At 41.9% G+C, this 21,010-nt stretch overlaps 1 protein-coding gene across 13 annotated transcripts in view; it reads right to left on the minus strand.

Annotated features, from left to right (window-relative positions):
* The window catches only part of spag9a (sperm associated antigen 9a), a 63,866-nt gene extending 43,100 nt beyond the window's left edge, over positions 1 to 20,766 (minus strand). For 4 of the 13 annotated variants that reach the window (XM_017705849.2, XM_017705843.2, XM_037544680.1 and 1 more), the window contains exons 1-2: positions 19,648 to 20,765; positions 9,184 to 9,304 (exon numbers count right to left, since the gene is read on the minus strand). In XM_017705849.2, coding sequence (XP_017561338.1) covers positions 9,184 to 9,304; positions 19,648 to 19,947 — 421 coding nt within the window. In that variant the 5' untranslated portion in view covers positions 19,948 to 20,765. Of the gene's footprint in view, positions 1 to 9,183; positions 9,305 to 19,647 lie in introns of all 13 variants that reach the window. The other 9 variants (XM_037544676.1, XM_037544677.1, XM_037544682.1 and 6 more) reach the window with 5 other exon arrangements.
* Positions 20,767 to 21,010: the final 244 nt, after the last annotated feature.

Raw genomic sequence — 21,010 nt, forward strand, 5'->3', positions numbered from 1 at the left:
TGACAACATCTGTACTGCTTTGAGATTGAGCAAATTTCTGGCTTTGAAACTTTAGCGTTTTATTTCAGACCAAAAAGAGAAACATGAATTACTGCAGTGATAGATGCTGGATGGACTAAGACGTCGCACTGTAGTTCTGTAAATTACTCATTACCTAAGTAGTTTTTGACGCAATACTTTTGGACGTCTACTCAAGTTGTTTTTTAGAAAGGCATTTTTACTTAGTCGTTATTTCACCCATATATTAATATTTTTACTTTTTTTACTTAAGTATGGGTTTAGGCTACTCTACTCACTTCGGATAATTAGTCATGAGTTTGTTTAGACATACAAGCTTTTACAAGTTTTAAATCACACAACTTTGTGAAAATTTTTACTGTTCAGTGCAGACAAACATGGATAAGTATAGTCAGGATTACACTCAACACAAGTGCAAACTTAATATAAACACTGTTTTAAATTGTCCTCTGTAGAGGATGTGTTAAATTACACTATACTGCCAAAAGTATTCACTCACCCACAATCATTGAGTTCTGGTGTTCCAATCACTTCCATGACCACAGGTGTATAAAGCCAAGCACCTAGGCCTGCAGACTGCTTCTACAAACACTATTGAAAGAATGGGTCGTTCTCAGGAGCTTAGTGAATTCCAGCGTGGTAGCGTGATCGGACGCCACCTGTGCAACAAGTCCAGTCGGGAAATTTCCTGACTACTAAATATTCCACAGTCAACTGTCAGTGGTATTATTACAAAGTGGAAGCGATTGAGAATGACAGCAACTCGTAAAATGACAGGGTCAGCGGATGCTGAGGCACATAGTGCGCAGAGGTCACCAACTTTCTGCAGAGTCAATCACTACAGACCTCCAAACTTCATGTGGCCATCAGATTAGCTCAAGAACAGCATAGAGAGCTTCATGGAATGGGTTTCCATGGCCGAGCAGCTGCATCCAAGCCTTACATCACCAAGCGCAATGCAAAGCGTCGAATTCAGTGGTGTAAAGACTCTAGAGCAGCGGAGAAGTGTTCTCTGGAGTGACGAATCATGCTTCTCCGTCTGGAACGAGTCTGGGTTTGCCGGTTGTGTCTGACCTCACAAATGCGCTTCTGGAAGAATTCCCATAAACACACTCCTAACCCTTGTGGAAAGCCTTCCCAGAAGAGTTGAAGCTGCTATAGCTGCAAAGGGTGGGCTGACATCATGGTAAACCCTATGGATTAAGAATGGGATATCACTCAAGTTCATATGCGTGTGAAGGCAGACAAGCGAATACCTTTGGCAATATAGCGTATTTTTACTTAGAAAATCAACATGTAATTTGACCAAGGGCGAGCAATCCTTTGCATATAACAGTACATGCTCAACTTTGCTCACGCCTCAAACCCAGTTCATGAAAAAGCTTTGCTACACACGTGAATGGCACTTGTCTTTATGGATTTGCTGTATTTACTTCTTTTGCTCTCAGTTTTCATTGGCTTTTGGGGGAATCCATTCAGGCTGGGCCACTTATCTAGATCACACTAGATCACACTCTCTGTTATCAGAGTTCACACTACAAATGATATGCAGTCACATGAATTCCTGATCGTCTCCAAAGGTGGTCTCACCTGAAGGACCAGCGTTCAGCACAGTTTGGTGATTTCTTTGCTTGATGCTCAAACGCACCACTTCAGCTTATCTGTTAACTGCCAGGTTTGGTAGGTGTTCTGAGTAGGGCAAGTTTCAAACTGTGCTGGACACCAGGATTCCAGTGCCAGAGCTGAATACCCCTGGACCAGAGTTTCAAATGCTAGTTCCTTGGAAGTGGTTTATAAAAGTACCAAATGATTTGAACTCCACAGCCCAGCTAATTATTGCAATAACATAGCCCAGCTGATCCTAATTCGGCTGCTACATTTTGATGAGAAATAATAACAGGTTGTCCACACTGTAAAATAACTTAAAGTCCTGGGTTAAAAAAAACAGATTTTTGATGGTCTTACAGCAGCACAGACTGTTTCAGCATACAGCCTTATTGGGCTACTATTTAACACCACTCACAAAATGCCCAAATAATCCTCAAACGGTGTTCTGTTGTATTACAGAAACAGTGTTTTATTATTAATGTGTTATGTAACCTCCCCAGATTCCTGCTGTGTAATTGTAGCTTTTAGCTGTATTATTAGAATTTCTACACAGAAAGGGCAAGTATATCGACTCAGATGGGACACTAACATCTGCAACCCTGATTCCCTCTCACTAAAACCAATCAGCATAGGACGACAATGGACCGCCTCAATGAACTGATACATCATATGTACACAAAATAGCAGCTTTTGTGTTCTCAAGCAGGCCGCGGTTTTAAACACCCTCTCTGACATGCAGTAATCTGAATCTGAATCCAGAATGTGTTTACACGTGTGATGCGAATGTGCTCCAGCCACAAACAGACTCCACTTCACGAGCTGCAGGGCCACAATCGCAGAAACCCCGTCATTTGAAAGCAAAAGGGCCCGGAGAGAGACCATGTCCATATGAATGACTTATTAGCACAATAATGCAACCATGACTAAATAATATGCCTGAGTGCAGCATTTTACCCCAGGGGATTTCCTCACAGAGTACAATGTTAATTCTCTTCTAATTACTTACTTAGTTAATGTCAGGTAATATCTCTTACCATTTTCAAGCTACCAAAAAACTCACAAAGATTAGGCAGGAACGAGCGCTAATCCAGGATTAGACTTCCCTTCTGTTCATACTGATAACTCTGTGTGCACTGAAAAGTTAAGCTGATCCAGACACCATACTTCTAATTTTATACGGTATCTAAAAATCATAGGCGATAAGAAGCACAAGCAACAGCCCTGTGGTGTGCAGGCAGACTGAATACATGCGTCAGTGTGGTGCATGGAGGTTCCCTCCACTGGCCTGCACATTAATGGGGTGAACAGATCTGTGGCCCCATGCCGACTCCAGCCTCGAGGTGGAGCAGCAGGCCAGGATTCGGTCTTTAACAGACAGCTTTCTAAATCCCTCATTTCAAAATGAGATGAATAATATTCTGCAGCTGGCATCAATGGATCTTGGAGCTTCATTAAAGGGCCCATAATAGGATAAAGGTGGATTTTTCTCACTCTTTTAAACGAAGAGTAGACAAATTATATATGAAGGATATATATAGTACACAGTCTATACAAGATTGCAGACGCCCGTACCCAGTAAGAGCAGATGCTATTTACATGAAGTGTAAATATAATTACGATGCTATGTACACTTTGATTTTGCTGTTTACATTAGTGTTCATAGTAACATCATTCTATCGTTATTCTATAAACATCAGCTATTTACACTTACATGCTATTTTATACTATGATACTGGTTCCAGCAAGCTTTTTTTCAAAGCTGCATTGAGTCAAATTAAAATCGAATCAAATTATTTGCATTGCGTTTTTTAAAACTGATGTTGTCACAAAGCAGCTTCACAGAATTACAGTAAAGACAAAGTTTTAACATGAATGTAAAAACCCCCAGGTGAGCAAACCAGAGGCAACAGTGGCAAGGAGAAACTGCCTCAGAGCTGAGGAAGAAACCTTGGGAGGAATCAGGCTCACCAGTGGGGGACCTATCCTCCTCTGGTCAGACTAGATAAGATAAGATAAGATAAGATAAGATAAGATAAGATAAGATAAGATAGGGCTTTATTGTCATTCACATCACATGTGGTACATGAGGTGGAACGAAACATTGTACTCACGGTCCAGTCAACTCCCAAAGTGATGAACAATAAACAATAAATAGAAGGTGCATAAAGGAGAGGACAGATAACAGCAGCATGGACCACAGCAGTATGAGTACAAGGTAGAAGGTGTACATCTTAATACTGGTAATGTATGAAGTGACATGTGTAGGCATGATATAGTGGAGGCATTGATTCAGTAAAGCAGCAATAAATAAGTGGCCATGAAGTGCCATTGCAGTGATTGTTCAGTTGGAATTTGAGAGTCTTACGGCTTCAGGGAAGAAGCTGTTTCTCAGTCTGGTAGTTTTGCTCTTAATGCTCCGCAATCTCCTACCTGAGGGGAGCGGAACAAAAAGTGTGTGTGCTGGATGGGTGGGGTCCTTCATGATGCCAGTTGCCTTTTTCCTGCATCTAGAGGTGTAAATGTCCATGGTGGTGGGAAGGCTGACTCCTCTGTACTGCCTTCACCACCCTCTGCAGAGCATTCCTCTCTGCCACAGAGCAGCTTCCGTGCCACACAGTGATGCTGGAGCACAGAACGCTCTCCACCACACATCTGTAAAATGAGGTGAGGACGGAGCTCCTGAGTCCAGCACGCCTCAGCCTTCTGAGGAATTAAAGGCGCTGATGTGCCTTCCTGATCAGGCTGGAAGTGTTATTACTCCAGGTGAGATTGTTACTTAGGTGTACGCCCAAGTACCTATAACTGGAGACCACTTCCACTGCAGAACCTCCGATGTGTAGGGCGAGGGGAGGGATGGTATGGCTCCTTCTGAAATCCACAATCATCTCCTTTGTCTTCTTCACGTTGATGCAGAGATTGTTCTCACTACACCAACTCTCCAGGTGTTCCACCTCCTGCCTATAACCAGACTCATCACTATTTGTGATGCATCCAGCCACTGCCGTGTCGTCCGCAAACTTTACAATATGACAGCCTGGATGGACAGCTGAACAGTCATATGTAAGCAGTGTAAACAGGAGGGGGCTCAGCACACAGCCCTGCTACCTACAAAATGAATGTACTACTAATATTAATAGCAGTAGTATTAGTAGTATTAATAGCTAGGAGTCCATAAAAACTTCAATATAGGGTGGGCAGCTTGTTCAAGGCAAGTGGCAGTAGCTGGGGCATGGGTAGCTGGTCTGAAGCGGGTAGCAGGAAAGCTCGACAGTCAGTCATCCATCAGTGAACTTCTCACAATCATTCTCACAAACAATACCCTTTTGTCAGGAGCTTACTGTCCCTGTTGTTATTTCTTTTCTTTTTTTTGTAAATTTAAGGCACCATTAATACACAGTACTCAATCGTTTAGAAATGTGAGAAATTTCTCTTGACTTAAATATTCTTTAATTAAAATTATAAAAACTCCAAACTGCCAAATTGTATTGTTAGAACAAAATCAAACGAAGATGGTGTGCAAATTACTTTTTTTTTTTTTTAAACAGGCAAGCAAACAAACCCCAGTCTTAAATATGCCGTGTGGTGGTGTTATCCACTATGCTACAGCAACCAGCACCACTCAGTCCTAGATAAGATGTTTAACCTTTAGCAACTGTTACTGTTAGACTGATGTTTTACATGTAATATTTATTAAGTAGTGAATGGAATGCAAAATTGCACTCTCTGGTTAATATTACTATATATAACCGCTACTTCTCTTTCAAACACAGTTTCTCTCAATATGGTCAATAAAGGGTCCAACTGGCCCAATTTTTATCCTGCTACTGCTCCACGCTGACAGGCCTTCTTTATTTTCTTATTTTGTTGTTTTAGTTCACATCCAAACGTAAAATAGAAAAACCTACAAACTCTTGTTAAATTATATGAATGTTGTTTTCTGCATCATGTTTACGACATTTAATTATTTATGGCCTTTATGTTTTGAGACAGTTTCAGGAGAATGGCACTGTTTTATTTTGTCTAACATATTAAACTCAGCAAATAAACAGATCTGTGCACTAATGTAATTTTTTTATTTGTTCCCTGTAGAAGATGTGTTTACTTATTTTCGCTCAGGAAACAAACAAAACAGAAGTATACTGTAAGGTTTTGAATAAGAGGGTTATATATGTTAAGGTTTGTTAGAAAAGTAAGTTGGCCTAATATGATAAAGTTTACTTCATGTTTAATCTCATGAGTTATGCTGTGTGCAGACAGTCTTGAGCCCAATCCCATGGGCAGTCATGGGCTGGAGGGGGCAGTCATGGGCTGGAGGTTAGGGATCCAGCCTTGTGACCAGAAGGTCGCTGGTTCGATACCCAGACAGCACATGACTGAGGTGTCCTTGAGCAAGACACCTAACCCCCAACTGCTCCCCAGGCGCTGCGGATTGGGCTGCCCACCGCTCCGGGCAAGTGTGCTCACTGCCCCCTAGTGTGTCTGTGCTCACTAGTGTGTATGTGGTGTTTCACTTCATGGATGGGTTAAATGCGGAGGTGAAATTTCCCCATTGTGGGACTAATAAGGGTCACTTAATCTTAATCTTTGTTTAATTTTGTTGAGGTAGATTTCATTGATTAAATGAACACCACTGAAGGCGGAATGGGAAAATTCAAGAAACTGGTGAATAGCTGACTTTAGCTTCATAACACCAAAGAGTTAGAAGTGGGTAATAATAAATAACTGTTGCACACAATTTCCAAGGGGCAAGGCAAGACTCAAAACAAGGGGTAGGGATAAAAATAAGAGATGGGACTGGGCCTTGGTGACGGTCAAAATGTTGGATTAGCCAACAAGTCCATGATGAACATAGAGCATATTTTGATTAATTTGGTGTAAAATGCAATTTATATGTTTTTAATTTACAGCAGTAATTACAACAATGAAGCAATCACTAACAATAACAACTGTGTTATTATTATGATATTAGCAGCATTAAACCAGCCATCCAGTTATCATTAATAGAAAAGTTGCTATTTTTTATTCCCATCTTAGTTTTGTAGTTGATGAACTGCTCCCACAATGGTCAGACCTCTCCTAGATCTTTGCTTACTGGACGTTATGTGAGACGCATAGCACTATTCTTATGCCATCATTTCTTTTTCTGCTCCGGGCCCCAGCCCTGTGGCTCTTTAAGAGAAGTCGTAATTTGCTCTAAGCAAAACTGGACTACGACCTCAGTGGGAAATATTTTTAAGCAGCATCCACCTCTTGTGAATCATTCACCATTTACTAGACTAAAGCACATGACTACTTTGCTTTCAACCACAATTTCCACATGTGTGGACTTCAGAGTGTCTGTGAGTGTAAGCTTCATATACTGTGAAGAGAGCTTGTCAATTCTTCATGTCCTAAATGCACCACCATATAACAAAAAGTGCTTTTCACAGCTTAATCCACCAACAGAGTCGTGTTAAGATGGTGCAGGCAAAAGAGGGAGGGCATAACAGTAATCCAATAATCCAATTAAAATCAGCCTAAGCCTGTGAATCACACTGCAACCGCTATACATCACACCACCAAAAACCGAGTACATAAATATTCGTTAGCTGGGCAAGACGGGAAATGGATGTGTTTCAATTATAATGAAATTACTCCTTACATTTTTATTTTACGTTTGAGCACTGAGTGGGAGGAAGTAAGTGGTATTTGTGGAGTGGTGTGACTAAAATGAGGTCATTGCCTACACTAGGCTGCTGCACAATGCTCATGTGGAAAGGTTAGGAGTGAGTGAGTGACATAGAAAAGGAGAGAGAGAGAGACAGAGAGAGAGAGAGAGGGGGAGAGAGAGAGAGAGGGGGAGAGAGAGAGAGAGGGGGAGAGAGAGAGAGAGAGAGAGAGAGAGAGAGAGAGAGAGAGGGAGAGAGAGAGGAGCAAAAGCCTTCACCAATGGCCGTAGGGCTGAATGATTTGGGCGAAATGTCTACTTGTGATTTTGTAAAGCAATAATACAGTAACAACAAGTTAAATTGTGATTATTTTAAACTAAGGCCTGTTTTTTTGACCAAAAAGACCAGAATATCCACTTTTTCTGACTTTAGGGCCGCACACAGTTAACCAGACTATCAGTTAGTTGTGGCTGTGATGTCACAGCACATGGGCATTTGGTTGCTTCTAAAAGGTCTAATTCATCCATAGGCAGTGTTCTTAGGCTAAATTTCCCCACTTTGAACTGGATAGGAAAATGTGCTTAATAATGTAGGCTACAACAAAAACTTCAGCTCTTGCAATTTGAATATGAATAAATAAGAATGATGAATCTAGTCATAGCTGCAAAAATTGTAATTTGTAAGTTGTCATATATGTACAGATACTCTACTCTCAAGTCCACATTTCTATTATACAATAGCCAGTTTTAATCTCTTTGTAGTACAAACTTTGCATGCAATGACAACTCATAATGCACCGAAATGAATATTCTTGGCTGAAACTGAAACCAAACAGACAAAAACCAAAGAAGCACCTTACATAAAATAAACAGCTGTAGGTTACAGCAGGTGTTTTGAGCTCCAGTCCTAGGGACCCACTGCCCCCAGCACACCTCATACAGCTCACTAAGATAATTACCTGACCGGCTAATAACCTGATTACCTGATCAGGTTTGTTGTGGCACAGAACAGCTGAAACTGTACAGAACAGTGGGCCCACAGGACACGACTGAAACCATTCGGCTACCGTATGTACCATGCAACCCAACGTCCTTGATAACAGAGAACAGTTGGTCATCACCCAAGGGCACAAATTCCATGTTTTTAAGTCATACTTTGTACTTTCTTTGTCATTTGTTATAATTTTTCCTCATTTCAAAAGCTGCAGCTGCAGATGGAGTGTCGCCGCACTAGCAGGGACTTGTTGCTGTGCTGTCAATCTGCTTCTCTATCAGGACGTTGTGTTTTCAAGAGGTATTAAAACTGTAGTGGTGAAATTGTTAGGTGTTTTACCCCCTCCTGTTACTCAGCATAAACACTGATGACAAACCTTTATGTCACGTCCCTCACAGAAACTGGGAAATTGTTACACAGGGCAACATATCCACTGCTGACCTGCTGCTGCACCGACTGAATGTATCTGCACTGACACAAACAGTGTTTTAACTGCTTTTTCCCACCGTCATTATCATATCAATTATGCCGATTTTGACATGTCACTGTAGGCCTTCACAGGTTTTTTTCAGGCAAAAGTTGTCAGCCTTTTATTTTCTTTTTTGCCAGAAATCTGAAAGTGACTTTTTTGACCATTTTTAGCTGAAATTTTGTTGCATCACTATTACTCTACAAATGTGTAGATACACTTGCTAGCACTATTACTATTCCTGATATGGTGATAGTACCATATATAAGCTGCGCACCAGCAAAGCTAGACAGATATTGTTTGACTGAGACAAAAATTCTCTAATTTAGCACTAACCAGTGTGGTTTTTGAAGGACGCTTGAAGCGTTCATAAAGCCTAGCTGGGAGAAAAATGAGGAATGGAGGTACGGAGGGAGTAAGAGAGAAAGACAGCAAATTAGCTCTTACTCTGGTCAGTGTAGTTCTTGATCTTCAGCTCCAGTTGGCGTGTTTGAGAGCTCATCCTCTCCACGTGGTTCTGCAGCTCCTTCTTCTCCTGCTCCTGGGAGTCTTCAAACTCTATGAACTTCTGCTCGTGGAGAACACAAACATCCAGCATTATACAAACACCCCATAGCTACAACATGAACTTTAGCTCTTACAGCAATATTATGATATTCTGGATGGTTTTTATTTTTGGGGGGCAGTCATGGGCTGAAGGTTTGGGAACCGGCCTCATGACCAGAAGGTCATCGGTTCGATCCCCAGAGCCGACAGCACATGGCTGAGGTGTCCTTGAGCAAGACACCTAACTCCCAACTGCTCCCGGGCATTGCGGATTGGGCTGCCCACCGCTCCAGGCAAGTGTGCTCACTGCCCTGTAGTGTGTGTGTGCTCACTAAAGTGTATGTGGTGTTTTACTTCACAGATGGGTGAAATTTCCCCGTTGTGGGATTAATAAGGGTCACTTAATCTTAAAGGTTAGCACAGTGTACTGTGAAACACACGGCTAAAAGTACTGCAGCTGGACTATTTCTCAAATAACACAAACATCAGCAACAATGGACTTCTACAGTAGAGAAGGAAATGGCGAGCTTATTTAAGGAACTCTGAGGGGAATATTTATGAACTTTTACACAATTATAAAAAAGAAAAGTGTCCTCGGAAATCAGGCCGATATCGCACCAGTGTTGTATCAATTTAGCTGGTTCTGTATACATTTTTCTCCTAATATTACTGATCCCTCTGAATTACAAGATCGTTTAGTAGTCAAATATGTAAACTAACACTGCTAACAGTATTAATCGACTTCTGCAGGCCCCCCAATGGCCATTATGCTGGCAAATGAAAATCGCTTAGGTAGTTGCAATTAATATAATCCAATGAAATATTTTTCCAGGCAACTTAGATTATTAGATTAACTAGGTCATTATTGACATGCAGCCTGATCTGTTAATAAACTCTTAATAAACCAACTAAGAGCTCAATCGGAATAGAATACGTCCATGTGAACACCCCAATTGGAATAGTCTAGGCCAATTGAGGCTATTCGGAATGCAATTCCTATCCAAATGGAAGAGGTGGGTAATCCTGTAATTAATCAATTAAAGAGCAGAATAGTAGCCGTGTAAACGCCTGTATCCAATTATATTCCCTATCAAAAGTTTGAGTACGCCCTGGGCATGTGCGTCTGCGTCATAACAAAAGTTTACAACGTTCAACTTGGCAGGAGCAGAAACTGGTCTGCAGGAGACGAAGTTTATGTTCTGAGCTTTAAAAGACGGCGGTGGGACGGACGTCCAGCTTATGTGTCTCAGAACACGACGTCTTCCTCTCACCACTTCCTTTATAAGCGGTTCCTCTATGAATACATGTGAAGTATGTTTTCCTGAGTCTGCCATCATTTCAAAGCAATTAAAAACACAAGCGCGCCAGTTGAAAACTCAGGTAACACACTGCTGCTCGTCTCACTCTGACTGGACTCACGTGATGCTTGTTGTCATGGCAATGATTACACTAAGTGGTACTCTACGTATGAGCGTAACTGGATCGGAATACTTGCAATGTGCACGTAAACTGAGATTTTTCATCAGACCCTTGAGTAGACTGTGTATATAACCATCTCAGTCTTAAGACATAATCGGAATTTATTCAATCAGATTAGGAAAATCTTTGCATGCAAACAAAGCCACTGTTGGCTCTCTGTGTGTGAAATGACCCGCTAGTGAGCAAACAGGAGTGAAAGGCGAGAGGCGAGAACCCCCTGCAATGCAAACAATTCAGACCTCTCTATAAAGATGGCCTTGCTGAAATAAAACAAACAGTTCAAACTACAGCCATCTTCACATCTTCAAATACACTCCAGCAGCATTATTAAAGAACTAATGTGTGTAGTTCAACTAAAAAACCTCCTAAACAGATGGAAACTGCATTTTATGGCTACTGTGAAAAAGGTAATCTTTACTTTCATGCAATGTCAATTCAACGCACAGGAGTATTGCCTTGCTTGTAGTATGTATGGATCAATGTCAGTGTCTGAACTGATAAATGACCTTGTAATTCAGAAGATCCAGGGACACAAAGGGTGAGATAGCACTGATATTTTGTAATGACAATTAGTTGTCCACATAGAGAAAACCTACACAGACCCTTATTTATCTAGACATTCCACATACAACAAAATGACAGCCTACTTCAGAGGTAACTCTCATCCAGTATCACACTTATCGGAGGTGCTGGAGTTAAAAAAGTATCTGTACACTCAAATCTGTGTAAAAATCTCTATAAAAATATGCTTTCTTGGCGAAAAATCCTTTTTCCTCTTGAGCAGACATTGTTTATGCCTATGGACCATAAAAACAGCAGCTCTCATTTTCAAGCGAGCACACACTGGGCTAAAATAGCGCAGAACTGAAGGAGAGCAGAAAATTGGCTGCCACACATAAACACACAGATTTTCATTTCCAAGTCGAATGTCACCCACAACATAAGCAGGAAAAAGCAGGGCAAAAGTAACAGGATGTAAGTGGAAGGCCCAAGATAGAGCAACTCTGACAGTCTCATTGTTTGGCTTCAAATCCTAGCTTCCACCCACGGCCACTGAGCGTCCAGAACGGAGAAGGGAAGACTGGACATCCTGGCCAGCTGCCTCGGACTACTCCACTGTTCAGCTTTTTTTTTCTTCTGAGGATTCTGATCCAGGGGATTCTCCAAAACTACTGATGTTAGAAATCACACACATTATTGCTGCCTGTACTGAACATGAACAATATTACCTATGGACAGAATAATCTAGCTTGAACTAAATAATGAAGAATATGGGAAGATAAAGAATCGAGAATACTTGATTTTGACAGTGCAAAGTAGATGGTTTCTGTACATTCAACAGAATATTTCTTCTGGTTTCAATCAACTGAAATATTCATTTTTGGGATTGTAGAAATGTGCTGCTCTGTAATGTGTTTTAGTATTGCGTTCTATGTCATTATATTCTGTATTGTGTGTATCTGTACTGTAACTGTACTCAGAACATTCTTCTGTCGATTCTTGTTCATCCCTATATGGTCACATCTGTCACACCTGTCACTTGTCATGTATAGGCTGAGCCTAATCTTGGCATCAGTCCTGCTATAAAACTGCATCAGCCCGGTCTCTTACGGGCTGGCTCGGTGTCTGGTACCTGCACGCAAGCAAATAAACATCACTTGTCCAGACATCAGCCTGGTCCCCTGGTTCAGTTAGGGTTTGGATTCTTTGGGGTCCACAACTGGAACCAGCCAAGACCAAAATTTCAAACTCACAACGGTAATCTATGAATTTATTTTTTTGTATAATTTATTATATAATTTGTGCAATTGCAGTTTCATGATGTATTTAAAACTGCTGCTACATCAGTTGTGTAACGTGTGAACAGAATCGCAGACGCTCGCAGGTAAAAGGAGAAAAGATTTAATACCTGAGGTAATCAGGAGAATCCCCAGAGGGAGAAAACATATATCCAAGTCCAAGTTCAATCCAATGTACACAAGGGCAAAACAATACACAAAACCGGGTCAGGACTAGCGAGAAGCCGATACACAGGAAATACACCATAGATAAACCGCTCAGTAATTGCATGGGAACAATACCTCGCAAAGAGTCCAAGTAAAGTCCCAGCTTATAAAGAAAGAAACAGCAGTTCATCAGGTGCAAGTCATTAGAATTCCGGCGACTGTGTTCGCTGACAGGTGTGGGGGAAGATCACATGATCCTCCCGAGCATTCTGGGAAGTGGAGTCCGACTTCCCCGTTGACTGCGTGACAAGTTGATACATGACTCATTACGCAAAATAGCCAGTTGCCTTTTACTTTATTAGATTCATGTTTTTCCAACTTTCCTTTAAAACTCATGCCAGTCTTCCCTTTTAAAGATCAAATATTTTTGTATGGTTTTTAAGAGAACGCACTGGAAGCGCACTAACGTTTAGGGAGTTAACTTAGAATAAAGTTAAAGCTGAGAATAAAAATCATCCATTGGTCAATTTGTCTGTGAAAAACAGACATAAATATTCATGCTTTGGTTATGGACATATTCTTGACTTTGATTACACTAAGTTGTTGATAACTGAAATTCAGCAGACAGCTATCTACAGTTTGATCATTTGTAGATAAAGTGTATGGGGATCATCAAAATAAGGTACTTACTACCAGAGACACCAAAAGCCACAGCCTGTATCACTGCATCACTGCATTTCGATGCCCAATGCAAACCCTCTGCACCATGCCTCAGGCACAAATAGTGGAGATACTATTCTTGCAGCAACTTAGCCCAAGCACTAAAACACTGGGGGAACCCTTTTGGCGTAACACCAACAGCAGGAAACCAGAAGGAGAGACCCAAGCATATGGGAGCCTCTCAGCCCTGCCCGTCACAACAAAGGATCATGTGACCTGGAAGTAACAGAATCCCAGCGTGACTCCCTACTGGGAATCTCTCCCAGCTTCAGTCAGTCTGGAGTGCGAGGCTCTGCTGGAGAGCCGGGCTCAGTGAGAGAGTGGAGGTTGGCGGGGTGCTGCTTTCTATGTCACTTTCGGTCCCCGTCACACAGCTACCACTAAAACTACTCCGGTGCCCCAAGCACAGAACTGAGGAAACCAGAAGGTTCTTGTCACTTTCCATTCACATTCGCTTTGAGCCAACTTCATAAAGTACACACATACAAGTCAAAGGGTACAATAAGCACTGGAGGCCTACTGGCAGCAATGTCTTTCATTCAGAAAAAGCTAGTGGATGTAAACATGCAGGGAGGAGACCAAACAACAAAACATCTCACATGTCTTCAGAGAAGCATAACACTTTTGGAATGGTGCTGCTGAAGACCTGCTGTGATCACAAACTTTTAGCTGATGATTAACTGCAATATAAAAAACGATAAACAATATAACTGCCCGTTTTTATGCAACTATTAAAGTACTAGAGTGGCCATCTTTGCTGATTAGCTATTTTGCTAGCTTTGCTTTGTCAGAAACTGGAACGTTTTTGTTTTCATTAGACTCGTGTCTCAGGTGCTATCCACTTTTTCATACCTTCTCCAAACTGGCTCCAAGTATTACTGTGGTACTGAACTGGGGGGCGCTGCTTTTCACTGATTGGTTCTACATTTACATTTCGTTTTCTGCCACCTTGTGTTGGGCAATCAACAAAAAAGTGATAAAGTACATCAATTTCAACTCATCATTCCATAAATGTCAAACCATAAATCCAACAATAAAAACTAATGTTACACGGTGCTCAGCTGGGTTTGAATCTGGCTAACTGAAGCACCACTATTACATTAGTGGTGACTGACACAAGAAATTACACCTGTTAGCTTGTGTTTAGATCTAGTTTACCAACCACTAGTTTACCAAGCACTACTGCACATCCACTCAGTGCCTCACAACACACTACAGGCTCTATTTTGACTAATTAGTGCTCTACTGACACGTGCTGACAAAAAAACTCATGTCAGAGAGAGCTTTTGAGTGACAGGTGATAGAACCTGCTAGGATAGCTGAGCTAGTAGGCCAAAAGTGTCCCACATCATAGTAAAGGCTTAGTTTCAACTAACTGATGCTCAAATGACACACGTTTAAGGGGATTAAGACTCAGATATGAGAGAGTCAATCCCTTCCTCCAAATCATACAGTTCTGTGCGAATGTTTTAGGCATCTAAGCTCATTTTTAAACAATTTACCTCAGGAGTGAGTTTATCACAATATACATTAGAATAAATTCGTATTCATAATTCAAATTAACGTAAAAACAATAAAACGTAACAAGAATTCTTGGGTCCATATTTTTCTTTGACACCTTCACAGCCACCGCAGAGACTTGTTAATATCATCAATGACATCATGAGCTCAATTTACTGAAGCACTGATTGGTCAAACCAGGAGCTGCTTTATAACTACATATAATACTGGGCTTCCTCGAGGAGAGGCATGGAAATGGTTAAACACACAAACACACTCACATCCACAAAATCACTATTTTATATATATATATATATATATATTCCCTTCTTTTGACAGCTTAAGACACAGGACACCGTTTTATTTTATTTTACTTTTTACGCTGTCACAAGCCTCCACGATGCAGTGCTTAAGGTAGTGTTTGTTGTGGATTTTCTCAGCATACACAATATGTTTGAGATGACCTCGGAGATAAAACTCGATAATAAAATAAATAAAATAAAATAAAATAAAACCTGTCCCTGTGACTTTTGACTCACCATATATGAGTTATATATATATATATATAAATCATTATTAATTGATATTATATAACTTTAGTTTATTCAAATATTAACACTTTTCTCAGCAAATAAACACAAACTACACAAATAAATAGATTTTGAAAATGTATCTTGGGTGCCTAAGACTTTCGCACAGTTGTACACAGGTGTTTATTTGTTTATTTGGTTGGTTATTAGGTAGATGTGGAACAAAAATTTGACACTTGTCATTTTGAAACCATGAAATTTAAATACCACAGTAAACATCATTACTGTTATACTGCCAAACCCTAGTTGAAGGTTTTTTTTTATTCTTTCCAAAGAAAAATTCATTGCTCTACAAGACCACACACACTTTGATGTCATTACACCAGCCAGATTGTTTGTGTTAACCACTAGCTTTTGCAATGGTTTCCAAATGACAGCCTTATCATTACACGAGCTTTGTGGAGTTAATGATGTAGTCTTGTTAGAAACAGGGTCAGGGTGTTTTTAAGTTGAGTTCTTTTTAGGCCCCAGATAAGCATCTGTCTTGTTTAAGTGTCTGTGTACACTCTTAAAAATAAAGGCTAAATTCTTGGTTCTTGGCTTGGATGTAAATTTGGAAAACAAATTGGTATAAAGGTTTTACATCACATAGAGATCCTTTAAACATCATGAGGCCCATATCCTATATTTTCTTGTATTTTTTCCCTTCAGGTTCACTTTTAACATATAACAGTCGTGTGGTTTTATGTACCAAAAGTGGCTTTTACAGGACCACTTTCCAACCTCTCTTAGCCTTAAACAGGTGTGTTTTTGTTCCGCTGCCCTGTATTGTGCCTTGTTCAAAAAGCACTCATTTCAAACAGCTTCAATGGGAATGGGCAGGGCTAAACTACTGTAGGCTGAATTGGTGGATATATGTGAATTAGCTGGTTCCTGCGACAGCAAACAAACAATTAAGGTAAAAAACACAGTTTCTGCTGCGTAGTTTCCATAAATGGGCCATACAGACAGGGTAGCGACTGCCACTACTGCGTAGCTTTCCAAGATATGGCCCTTTAAAAAGGTTTCTAAAACATCTCATTTACAAAAGAGGCTCTTTTAAAACCATCCATTGTTCTTTAGCAAACCAAATGTGGCACTACACCAAAAAAACCTTTTGGGCATCTTTGTCCAATACAACATTAGAATCTTAAAAATGAACCTATACATTTTAAGGTGCTTTTAACACTGGAAACACACTGGCCATCAACCTGAAATGAGTCAGAGACGGGCGTGATATTTTCAATTCGAAATATGACCCCACCTTCACGCTGTGCTTTGATCATTTATGTTACTCATTCTAAGTAAGGCCTAGTACACAATGAAGACTAAAAACTATAATCACCTAAAAGCAGCAAACTAAAACAGCTCTGTCCAGCTCAATTTGCAATGGAGAACAGCCTGCTGCCCCGCAGAGTGATGTGGCAGTGCTATGAGGAACTGCTCTGATTGAAGTTGGGGACACTGACACAGTAAAGACACTCGGAGTGCTGAGTCACGCAGGCCTCGACTCAAACCTCTGCCATGTGGCTCCCACAGGAAAAGCCATGATATGCTTGCCTTTAGCTCCTGCAAGTCCTCTCACTTTCCCACATTACCAGTCAAAGAGCCTCAAGGCTGCTACCAGACTTTACTGGCGCACTACAATGACACTTCAGACAAAAGGGAACCCGCATGGACTTCCTAATTATATAACAGTGAGTTCGTGTCATCTGTAAAAAGCAGAAACTGCTCATTACCTTATTAAAAAGAAAGACAGCACTTGTGTGGGAAACGTTGCCCCTATACAAGCACAAAAGACCAAAAACCTCTGGCTTAACTGGAGAATGTGACAGCCATATTGCACATAATCCCAGTTCAGTGTCAGTAATGGATAAAGCTACTGAGCAGACTTAAGCTGTCAAAAGAAGGGCTTATGTTGTAAATACACACGAAGAACTGAACCACGCTTACCAATCGCCATTATTCTCCCTTTTCCTAAACAAATTTGAGCATATATCCCCACATGTCCGGCATGACCCCCCCATCAACAAAATCAAGGTAGAGGTCATTTGGCTATCGGGAAGATCTGAATACAGTATGAGTGCAAGAACTTTCAGACAACTACATTATAAAGTACAGGACATCCATATGATATAACATAATAATACACCCTTACAACAACGTATGAACGCACTTTTACTCACTGAATCTGAATCCAACTGGTTGCAGGCTTATGAATCATTACAAACATTGCACACACAGTAAATGTTGAGGCAATGCCAAAAAATCGTAATCAGTCCAGACGCCTAGTCTTGGCCACGCCAAGACATTAAGACGCACAAACAGTTCTTCGATGATGCCACAGAAGAACCCCTTTTGATTCCTTAAGGAACCATGTTTGGAAAAGTGAGTGTGTATGGAGAACCTTCGCATGACACAAAGATTCTTTACCAGTTTTGAGGTTCTTCCTAGCATCTTTACACTATATGAAGGTTCTTTACACTTCATGCATATCATGTACAAAAGTGGTTCTCTAAAGCAGTGGTTCTCTAATCGGTCCTCAGGGATTGTTGTGGGATGGGTTGGAGTGAAACTGTGGCCTGTCTGACGGCCCTGAGGACCCGTTTAAGAGCCACTTCTCTAAAGAAACATCTACTGAAGTGTCTGACACATTTATCCTTAAGAGTGTATATAAAACCATTATAAAATGGTACTTAGAAGAGACAGAAAGCTCCTAGAGTCTACATGAAAAAAAAACAATGATGCGGCTTCCTAGGACCACTATGTTAAGGTTTTTAATGCGAGATGGTGCCACAAATAAACCTACTGACGACACAAAACCTGTTCTGGTGGAATATACAGAAGGGCATCACATGGAGTGATGCTAGAAAGGTTGCACCGAATCCCCTGCATAGCTCTGACTGTGGCCTAGTTAGACTTGAATGGTGGAAGACGCTCAGTACTCAGACATCAACAATCTCTCTCACTTAAGCTGCGCATCACGAAGACAGCATGAGGCACAGAATGTTTGTTTACCCGAAAGTGGCAACAGCTGTCTGATGATACTACATTATCAGTGTTTACCAACTGATTCCTTGCCCGGTGCGCAGTCTAGACATTAATGATGGTGCATTTCAGCACAAAAGAGAAAGGCCAACGCAAGAGCACTGAACCTCAGTCTCTAACCCCCTTCTTTTAAAAGGCCTGTGAAGATCCGGGGACATCCAGGAGACAAGGGGAGGGGGGCTCTTAAACAAGATGTCTCAGTAAGCCGAATAACACGTCCAAAGTGAGGACTGTCCAGATGAACGTCCCTGACCTCTCCTACCGGACAGGCTTGACTTTTCCCTCCATACTCCCGGGTCCTGCATTATTACTTCTTTCTTGCTCCGACACACCTGATGTGACAACAGAGCTCACTAACGAGCTCTTCTGGAGCTGACGTAGGTGCTTCAGAGCAGGGAAAACCACTAAAATGAGCACAACACGGATCCTCCAGCACCTGACTTTAAGCACTACTGGCTTAAACGAACGTTTCAGGAAAAAAGCTCCAACTCCAAATGAAGCCAACCAGCAATCAGCCAGAGGCGCCTGATGCTCGGTTCAACCCACTTCGATCTTATCTTCAAATGTACTCACATCTTTATCCTCTGAGGTAGTTCGACCGCAGAAATTCAAGCTTCCAGAAAGTAACTGGGCTTAAAATTGCTATCCAAAGTTATGCATCAGGCCCTCACACATGTCAAACATTACTTAGAGACGTTCAACGCTGAATGAAGCCAAACTGACCCCAAAGATAACCCGTTAATGTCAGTCTGTGACACTTAAATCTTAAATCTTACTCAGTGACACAGATTTCATTGATGTTAGTAAACTTCCAAGCAATGTTAGCTGATTTACTACATTTGGACTGAGGGAAAAAATGCAAATGTGCTGTTTTGGGTTTTTTTTGCTAGTTTGTTTGTTTTTTATGAATCTTTTGGTTTTTCTGGCTAGCTGCTGTGTAAAATACCCCCCAAGGGCCTGGGTCGAGGGGGGGTGGGGGGAGGCAGCTGCAGCAACAATGAGACCGAGCTGTTCTCAGGCTGCTACTGGAAGAAGCCGCATCGCTGGGGGACTAAGAAAGGGATGCTGGCTAGCCTAGCCTGCTCGCCTGCTCGCCCGCTCACCTCCTCGGCGTGTTTCCTCAGCGCTTTTTCCCGCTCGTACTGCGTGATGAGCTGCTCGTTGTCCTCTTTAAGCAGTTCGAGCTCCACCTCGTGCTCCTGGTTCTCCGCGAACACGGAGTCCAGGTTCTCCAGCACGGCCACGACCAGCGGCATCAGCTCCTTCACCACGTCCTCGTCGTACTTGCCGATGAGCCGCTCGAACTCGCGGTAGATGGAGCTGGCCAGGCCCGACACCCTGTCGGACATCATAGCCGACGTGCCCGTGTCGTCCTGGTACACCACGCCGTCCTCCAGCTCCATTTTCCCTCCTTTCCCTTTCCCTGCCTTCCCGCTGACGTGCCCTAGATTTCGACCTCCCGACAGCTCCTCGTATATCGCCGTCGACAGCAGCAGGGTTTAAGGGAGGACGGCCTCGGCTGCTCCTCGCTTCCACTGTCCCTCGGTCTCCTGCTACGTGGTGTTTTTCCGCCGTCTCTCTCTCTCTCCCTCTCTCTCCCTCTCTCTCTCTCTCCTCACAACGAACGGGTTGTTGACCAGACCAGCGCGTGGTGACGTCACGCTCTCCTCAGAGAGACCGGGGTTGCTCCGGCGTTCACCGCTGAAGTTGAAGCTCTGTTCGGCTTTGATTTACAGTCGTCGTCGTCCCCCCGCCCGTTTATAAGACGGTGTCCTGCGCCAGTGGAGTAAATTAATATCCTGGCTACTTATTGAATAAATGGTGATTTATGTAATGAGTAGCGGCGGTGTTATCAGGACACTGAAGCTCCGTCTGTGTGACATTTCATCCTGTATCGCTCAGCTGACAGACCGGCAATGAGAGCTTTTGGAGGTTGCGTTGCTTTAAAGGGCAATTCCACCGGTTTTTCAACGTTTCTGCATAAGTCTGGCGCTGAAATGGGAACAAAGTCACCTGCAGTGTTTCGACGCGAAATGGTGACACGTACAACCCAAATACAGCGCTTTCATATGCTGTTCAAAACCACCAGTGCTGTGAGAAAGTATTCGCCCCCCCCCCCCCTCTCTATTTTTGTATATTTGTCACACTTGAATGTTTCAGATCAGTTCGTATTAGACAGGGATAACCCCAGTAAACACTGAGGTGTCTTTACACTCACCTTGTATTTGTTATATTGTTATATTCGTGTTTTTCTTTATATTTTTATATCTGTTATCTTGACGTGCTGTTAGGCTCTCTTTTCCTCTGTTAACGCGTGTGTGTTCTGTTGAGGGCCTCTCTCGCCCCCTCCCTCAAGAGAGGGAGCTAATGTATAGAATAGCATGCCAGTGGTATGAGAGCGGTATTTCCTTATGGGTATCTGAGTGCGATAGAATAAGCTTTTCCAGATGTTTCCTTATGGGAATG

This window comes from Pygocentrus nattereri, chromosome 14 (genome assembly GCF_015220715.1).
Source record: "Pygocentrus nattereri isolate fPygNat1 chromosome 14, fPygNat1.pri, whole genome shotgun sequence".
Taxonomy (NCBI): domain Eukaryota; kingdom Metazoa; phylum Chordata; class Actinopteri; order Characiformes; family Serrasalmidae; genus Pygocentrus; species Pygocentrus nattereri.